The sequence below is a fragment of the Pollicipes pollicipes genome, unplaced genomic scaffold (genome assembly GCF_011947565.3).
Source record: "Pollicipes pollicipes isolate AB1234 unplaced genomic scaffold, Ppol_2.1 Scaffold_6686;HRSCAF=7923_pilon_pilon_pilon, whole genome shotgun sequence".
NCBI lineage: Eukaryota > Metazoa > Arthropoda > Thecostraca > Pollicipedomorpha > Pollicipedidae > Pollicipes > Pollicipes pollicipes.
In genome coordinates, this window is record NW_023596921.1 from 36,229,480 (window position 1) to 36,237,998 (window position 8,519).

The 8,519-nt window shown below is 53.2% G+C and overlaps 1 protein-coding gene across 1 annotated transcript in view; it reads left to right on the plus strand.

Moving 5' to 3' along the window:
• Nucleotides 1-6,871: 6,871 nt before the first annotated feature.
• Nucleotides 6,872-8,519, plus strand: part of LOC119108247 (glycerophosphocholine cholinephosphodiesterase ENPP6) — a 3,057-nt gene continuing 1,409 nt past the window's right edge. Inside the window, exons 1-3 of the mRNA XM_037231827.1 lie at nucleotides 6,872-7,170; nucleotides 7,466-7,627; nucleotides 8,243-8,398. Of these exons, the coding sequence (XP_037087722.1) occupies nucleotides 6,997-7,170; nucleotides 7,466-7,627; nucleotides 8,243-8,398 (492 nt within the window). The 5' untranslated portion in view covers nucleotides 6,872-6,996. The remainder of the gene's footprint in view (nucleotides 7,171-7,465; nucleotides 7,628-8,242; nucleotides 8,399-8,519) is intronic.

Below are 8,519 nucleotides of genomic sequence, written 5' to 3' on the forward strand. Positions count from 1 at the left end.
CTGCCCGTCCCGCAATCAATCAAATGACGCGGCTGGCGGCCGGTCTGAGGGGTCCCAGGCGGCCGGTTCACGGGGTCCCAGGCGGCTGGCGGCCGGTCTGTGGGTCCCAGGCGGCCGGTTCACGGGGTCCCAGGCGGCTGGTGGTCGGTCCGTGGGGTCCCAGGCGGCCGGTGGTCGGTCCGTGGGGTCCCAGGCGGCTGGCGGCCGGTCCGTGGGGTCCCAGGCGGCCGGCGGTCGGTCCGTGGGGCCCGGCGGCCGACCCCTGTGGTCACAGGCGGCTGGCGGGATCCGCGGAGGCGGCTGCTGGCTGGACTCGCGCGGAGACGGGTCCTCGCTGCGCTGTGTGCAGCCTACCTCAGCGGGGGGATGGGGTGGGGGAGGGGTGAGCGTGTGCGGGACGCCCGGGTGGCAGGAGCGGGTGTTGGTCGTGATCTTTCTGCGGCCGGTACATCGCAGTGGCTCGTCGCACACGTTTTGTCCAGTTCGCTCCGCACGACGTTTGGGTATTTCCGAGACTGTGTCGTTCCTTTGTTTTTTTTTTGTAGTTCTTTAGAGGAAGCATTTATGTTTCGTCCGTGGGCGTGTCTGTGTATATATTCGTATCCCGCTTGGCGTTAAGCCCAGCGCCGTACTTTATCGGCGAACCTTTGCGTGACGTCACTGGGTGTCGGTGGGTTGTGTTGCGGCCGTGTGGCTGGGTGCGGGTGACGAGGCGGCTGTGGTTTGTGAGCGGATTGGTCGTGATGTCAGGCTGTAGTGGGGACGTGCGGTGGGGCGGGATCGACTGGCGCGCGCGGGTGGCGCCTCTGTCGCTGCCCGGCCATCCTGTCAGCGCCGCAATAAAGAACCATGTTTTCTACTGTGGCGTTCGCTATATGTGGTCGCGGCGCGTGACTGGACGGAAGGCGCGAGCGTGACATCACTTCGCCACAAACTTTCGAAAAGATCAAATGAGTCATCAACTGATGAAAAATGCGAGTCAGTGGATCAGCTTCGTTGCCTTACTCAAGTCAAACTTAGCAATGAACGCCAGGAGCGGATGAGAACCAAAGGAATAGTAGTCACTGTAGATAACTTGGTGGGCCGCTAGACATCCGACCAATGCGGCCAGCGTCGGGTCGGGTCGGGTAGGGTCGCGTCCCTGAGATCGCCCAGTTGCAACTTGTCAGGGACATACAAACTTTCAACGCATCGTTCAACTGTAATAGCTCTGTTCGGTGCTGGAACACATTCTTCGACAATAAGCTATGTGTGGCAGGCACTGATCCCAGAGCCATCCTTGCCAAATATTTGATTGAGGTTATCTCGCAAAAACCGGGTCACGAGCCGACGGAAATGTGCAAAGTCCCAAGCAGGGGCGCTGCAACTGAGGCGTGGGTGGCCGTCAGCTGACGTTACGCTCATGTGTGCGGCAGGCTGGCACTCAGCCGGTTCCGTGCCCGACCAACGCTTTCGCCTTGGCGCGCGGGATGTTCACTGCCATCAGAACAGACGGGAGAGGGGGGGGGGGGGGGTCAAATTACTTGCGCGTCCGTTAACCCGGCACGAACACAACGGTCTGACTAGAGATAACTCAATGTCAATACTGACGCCGAGGGGTGTGCAGCACAGGCCAAGAAAAGATCCAACCGTGGGAAATGTTGCACATCGAAGGCGCGATATAGCCTAGGATCCAGCGCATTTAAGCCACAAAAAAGATTACAGTATTGGAGCACCCAATTGCTGTGAGAGCACCATGCTGACGAGGAAACATCAACGGCATCCGTCGATTGGCGCTCATTACGGTGTCCAGGGTGAGACAGTGAGGCAATTTAGGGCCGTGTTACCACACAAACAGCGCGTGATGTTCGTTTTCACCAGGCACCGCGGCATAAGTTGACGACCTGCCACTCTCGGTATTCCTCAGCTCAACTGGACTGTGGTCTGCATATTTGTAACATAACACTGGTTTCCAAGCGTAACATTGCTCACCTGTAAACATGTGCTCACGATGGCGTAGTGATGCCGTGAAATTAGCACGGGCAACCGGCTGCGGATTGGCGACAACCAGGGAATAATGCTACAAACTATCGCAGGCCTGTTCGAGTGAGTTACGACGAAGTCGTGCGCCGGATGCAGGCTAAGCAAGTCAGTTCTTCGCAGAGCCCGTACCCGGATGTTGTCCGTCAGTCGAGACATACGACTCGCCACGGAGCAGCGTTGGTCGGACCTGCAATCTTCGCATCGCTCTTCCCGCCGTCTCATCCTTCTTTGACATCATATGGTTTGATTATTCCAGTTGAGAATATTGGAAGGAGCCCAAGCCAGCGTTGGGGGGAGGGAGGGGAGGGGCAACTCAACATTAGGGGCATACGGCCCCACAAATGGATACTTCTTTGTATATACCTAAAAAGTGGCATCACGAAGGAGGTAAAGGTTCGGCGCATCTGAGACGTATTTTTCGTGCGCAGGTTATTGCCTTGAATGACCTGAATTCGCTTGAGACCAAGGCTATCATTGAGGCCGTCGATGTGCAGGGCGTGAAATGTCCGGGTTCCTGGAGACGCCACGTCGGGACATGATCTAGATTGAAGCAAAACATGGCAATGCCTGTAGAGAAGGTTTCTGTTCATACGCTGAAGCCTGTGACTAGTGAGGACAGTTTGAATAAAGAAGCGTCCTATCTGCTGTCGTTTGAGGTTAGTCCAGATTATGTTACATATATACCAAAATGTCTTAGACACATACCACATGGTGATTTAGTTAATAGCCAGCCTTCAGCGTGGGGCAGACACTTCACAATATTCTCATGGTACCCAGGCCATGATGTGTCTTGTGACTTTTCAGACCTGAAACCAGGAAATCTGTTAGGTGCTTGTGCTGACCTGACATGATCTTGCAGTTTAAAATTGACCAAAGTATGATTAATTCTAAAAAGATGTTTAAAGATAAAACTCACAATGTGATCAGCAACACAACTATATCTTAAGTGGTCTGCCAACTGGCATGCAGCACTTCAATCAGAATCATGGGTGTACACTAGGGTGTAACCACTGGAGGTTGGAGACATTCACTCACCCCCCATTTTTGTGGAATTGGTTTTTTGTTACCCTTCATGACTCTAGGCCTGACTTTATGAAATTGTCTGATGCTGAACATGCACATCATAATAGTAGCATCCAGCAGTGTTGTGACCACAATTGCAGCACAGGCATGCAGTAAATTGGAGAGCTCTGAGTGTGGCACATGGTTGGTACCAGTTTCAGGACAGCAAGAGGCAATGTTTCAGGAAATCATGATCTGTCAAAGATAGTCGCAGTTAAAAATGCTCAAAAATATTTTTGCATTGAAATAATTTGAAAATTCAGCACAATTTAACTCAGCCTGATTTTGGTGCAGGTAAGGGTAAAATTCAGTACACTTATGCTGAGTCAGTGTTATGTGCAGTGGATACATTTTTGGAGACTGGATTGTAGAATGCAGTTCTTTCATGCCTCAAATTTCACAGATGTAGTTGTACAGGGTGTGGACAACTGACAACTCATGGGTGTGCACAACTGATTCCTCCTTAAAGTCTGTTGGTTCAGAAAATATATAAGTAGTGAAAAAAGTAAAGGAAAGTAAAAGAAGAAAAGGAAATCTCAGTAAGCATCAGTAAGCAAGCAAGCAAAGAGCAAGGAAGCGGGTAAAGGAAGTAAGTAAGTATGCAGGTAAGCCCAAGGCAAGCAAGCAAGAGAAAGCAGAATCAGTGAGCAATTAGCAGTGGCATTAGCATTAAGCAGACAAAGAGAGGGCATAAGCAGTAAGCAACAGCATAAGCAGTAAACAAGCAAAAAGAAGGCATCAGTGGAAGAAAGCCCAGAAAAAATTATGCATGACAACCACCTTTTTGTCCTCATATAGATCACCTACATGTCAGAGGCTGCCTTTAACCTTAACACATTCCTGGCATGTTTAAAAGAAATTTATTTTCTCTGATTATGGCACAGGTCACTCTGGATAAACCTTCTCCTGTGAAGTCTGTGTTTGGAAACATTTTCCTAAAAAGATAATATCTGTTTGGCCCATGATTGAGCAGGAAATGTGAGAGAAAGGCAGACATGCTGCTTTCATTGAGAGAAAGCCAACAGCATCCGGTTTTACAATGTCAAAACATTTTTAAAACTAAGAATTGAAAACCCTCTGGTTTCTGAGCTAGCTGCTCAGGAACTTGTGCAGCCTAATTTGTTTAGACTCTTCCAAATTCACCCTGGCTTGCATGACTATAAGAATGTTACGTGAATACTGCTAGCCTGTGGGCCATGCTATGCTCGAGACCAATATAAATATAATGGTTAGCTATTTGTGTCTGACATTTTTGCCAGCATGATTCAGCACCAGGATGATTTTTGGTGTCAACATAGTTCAGTCGGCTTTAAGCATTGTAATGCATGCAGTGCAAGACCCGACCACGAGTCAGGCTCTGTGCGACATAATACGGGAAGTTGAACATTGGTACTAGTTATGACGGAAGCAAGACCGGGAGTGGATAACTTAAGAAAAGTGCCGCAACGAAGCACGTGATTTCAAGTTAACAACATCAAATCAAGGACGAAAGGAAATGTTCGACATTTGGAGATAGTGAAGTAAACATCAGGCTGGATGAAGGAAGCTTACTTATAATTATTGATGCGCGTAGGTGGAAAAGATCATCCTAGACAACACAGTTCCTTTATTTAGTGAATATGCCTCTCACTATGTCATTGGTGGAATTTCATAGAACATTTGGATAACGTTGTGGTGTCTTCAAAATAGCCGTGTGAAATTGCTGACCTAGCACTCTCGTGTAGTAGCCGCCGGGACACGGCAGTGACGGTGCGGAAAAAACTCGCTGAGCCAAATGTCGTGATTTGCCCGTGTTTTGGCCTTTTCTTGTGGTGTTCATCGATATTTACCCATGAGTTTAAGATGTTTTCTTGAGTCGCACACTCAGGTGGGCGCAAAATGACCATTGAAATCGACACGCCCCCAAAACACCAATGAACAACACACCCGGGTATGGCGCTTTTCTTAACGAAATTACACATTGAAGGTGTCGAAGAAATCATCAAATATGATGAAATAAACTTACTTATGGCTATTGGTGTACTTTTAAGTGGAAAAGGCCGTTCTGGAAAACACAATTTCTCTGTCTAGTAAACATGCTCCTCAATGCGTTATTGTTTGATTACATCATTGTACCTTGCACAACATTTATTGAGAGCTAAGCGCCGGCCGTTTTGTCCGGAAATTGTGCTCACGAACACCAGATATGAATGAATTGACGAGTGTATTCGTCCCGGCCTTGATCGCCGTATCGTTAATGGAGTGGCATGATTTATATGACGTTCTTATGGCGTCATGGCAGCCTGGGTGACCTTGAAATAGTCTTACCGAAGGAGTATTCAGGCTCGCGGACGTGTGGTTCAGAAAATAGAGCGGCTTAGATCTTAGGGAGGGCATGGCTGTGAATTGCATCGTACGATCTTCAAGATAGCGATTTCAGGTCAAAACCCCACACAAATGTGGAACATTCCTTTTAAAGGGAGCTAAAGGAACAAACTGGGAGGTATAAAGTCTCGGTTGGGACCATGGACGGCCAGTTGCCGTAAGGTGAAGCGGGATGAAGTAGCGCTATGCCGCCTGAGAATAGCACATACATACGCGACTCACAGGTGCTTGTTATGTTGGGAAGGCCGACCACAATGTCTTTGTTGTGGGGAACGTTATGCCGTACTGCATGCGTTGATGGGTTGTACCCACCTCGCTTTGGAACACATACGTCATTTCGGACCAGGGTCCGTGCGTCAGACGCTCTCTGGTGTCTTGGTAGATGACTCGAGTTTGGTAAAGGACGGTCATGTTTTGAGTTTTAAATTGAAGCACGCTTTAAAAATCGGAATGCTCGACTCATTGCAGGATAGATGCGCAAAGCGAAGATCTTTTTTCATGCTCTGTGCCCACCCCACCCCCTCCCCACCTTCTAAATTGGGTAGACTCATGCTCGTGAATAGTATTTTATAGCATTTCATTTGATTTCAGTGATGCCACGTCGTAACATGTTTCCACTTTCCGTGGGATGAATTCCGTTTGAATTCTGTTTCATGGCCTTGCTTGCTAACCACATTCACTCTGTGAATAATACCAGTACACAATCCTGAGTTGTGCCCACATTCGATCCGGGACCGTTTGGCAGATGTGCCGATCGCGCAGCCAGCGCGACTGGTCACAGCGGCGGCGTCCTGCTGTTACAGCGGCGCCAGTCGGCCGGGCAGCTAGCAGCCTCACCGCTGCTGGTCCAGGTCCCAGCACAGCGGCTGGACGCTCTGATTGGCCAGCTGTCCAGCCTGCGCGACCAGCTGGGCGCGCTGGCGAGGCGCTCCTGAGCCGGACACGGCCGCTCGTCGGCCGACCCCACATGGGCCGGCTGCTCCGAGGTCATCTGGGTCAGCCGCCCCTGGCGTCTGGGCCAGCCACACCTCAGCCGGCCGCCTCCGCGTCAGCCTGTCTGGAGTCCGTCGCTCCTGAGTTGGCCATCCTTCGTTCCTGGGTGAGCCGTGTTCTAGCCAGCCGCTTCAGAGCCAGCTGAGGCGACCACTCCAGAGCCAGCTGAGGTGGCCGCTCCAGAGCCAGCTGGGGTGACCGCTCCTGAGCCATCTGAGGTCATCGCCCCTGAGCCAGCTGAGGTGACCGCTCCTGAGCCAGCTGAGGTGACCCTCCAGCCTGCGTCCGAGCCGGCCGCTCCAGAGCCAGCTGAGGTGACCGCTCCTGAGCCAGCTGAGGTGACCCCCAGCCCGCGTCTGAGCCGGCCGCTCCAGAGCCAGCTGAGGTGACCGCTCCTGAGCCAGCTGAGGTGACCCCGAGCCCGCGTCTGAGCCGGCCGCTCCAGAGCCAGCTGAGGTGACCGCTCCTGAGCCAGCTGAGGTCACCGTTCCTGAGCCAGCTGAGGTGACCCTCCAGCCTGCGTCCGAGCCGGCCGCTCCCAGGGTCGCCGGTGCCATGTCGGGCCACCACCGGAAGCGCGGCCGCTGGGCGGCGGCGGCGGCGGCCGAGCCGGACCACGTGCGCCGCCAGGTGGAGGCGCTGTTTAGCCGCCGGTTCGACTTCTGCGCGGCCGAGCACGACTGGAGGCTGCCGGAGCCGGAGCACATGTTCCCTGATGACGAGTGGCAGGTGAGGCGCCCTCTCCAGGCGCGGAGGACGCCGGTGGCACGTCGTGGCAGGGAGTCAGAGGTGCTGCACCACGCGGTCTGAACTGCCGCCAGAGCGTGGCTACCTGTACCTCAGTGAACAGACCTGTATTAGAGAAACGAAGTGTGTAAATGCGGATGTATTTGTGTTTCGAAAGAGGGCTTTTATTTTACGGCGATTTACAGTCCCGAGGATAACTTGGCTTTTGTGGGTGGTTCAGCCCTCTCTCTGCCCGGTTATGTATCACCTCTCACCAGTTCCTGATCTTCACCTCCAGGTGGCAGAGCTGCAGACTATGAAGCACGAGCTGAACGCCGTCAAGGCGCTGCTTAGTGACAAGGACATCTCCACCTGGCACGAGCACACATCGGCCACAAACCGGGCTGGCCTGGTGGTGCCCACAGTCAAGCGTCACATTCGGCCCGAGATGGGCACACAGGTGCGTCGCTGGGCCTCGGCTCGACCTGAGGCCGGCTCGGCTCTGCTCGAGGCCGGCCCGGCCCGGCTCCAGGCCGGCCCGGCCCGGCTCCAGGCCGGCCCGGCCCGGCTCTAGACCGGCTCGGCTCGGCTCGGCTCCGCTCTGCTCGAGGCCGATCCGGCCCTGCTCGGCTCGGCCCGGGGTGGCGGCCATGGGACGGTTGGCTAGAAGCGCGGCCAGGACCCGGTCGGGCCCGCACTCCGAAAACGAAATGGTGACATTAAGAGCTTGGAGATCACGGCCTGCAGACGTATGGGCTAGAATGGTTGTATTTTGCCTGATTCTGATTTGTAAATCACGAGCTGCAGCTGTCAGGGGTTTTAAGTCGTCTTTGGAACGTACGCCAGCGGAGCGCGTTTTAGAAGTGCGTAGGCCCACAAATGTTTTTGGGGGTAGATTCGGTCTGGCCCGCCGCGTGAAACGCCTGAAAGTGATCTATACTTATTGCTCCTTTTTGCGGCCAAGAAATGTACTAGGTTTTCAAAAAAGGCTTGACAGTTTTTGCCATATGTTATTGAACGATCTCGTTTGTGTAGCATTGCGGCGCCAGTTTTACGTGTGTGCTCTGGCGGCCAGGCGTGGTGCAAGTTTTACGAGCTGCTGAGCCTGGGCTCTGTGCTGCCGCCGGCCTGTGCGGACGGCGGCCGGCTGGTGTCGCTGCATCTCTGCGAGGCTCCCGGCGCCTTCGTCACCGCTCTCAACCACTACTGCATCCTGAACGGTGTCGAGGAGGTCAGTACCGCCCCGTCGCTGCCGGGACCGCTGGTTGTCACGGCTTGTAAAGAGCGCTTGCGTGGTTTCTGTGTGCAGTTGGTTTGAGAGTGGTTGTCAGAAGGAGAATGCCGCATTGGTG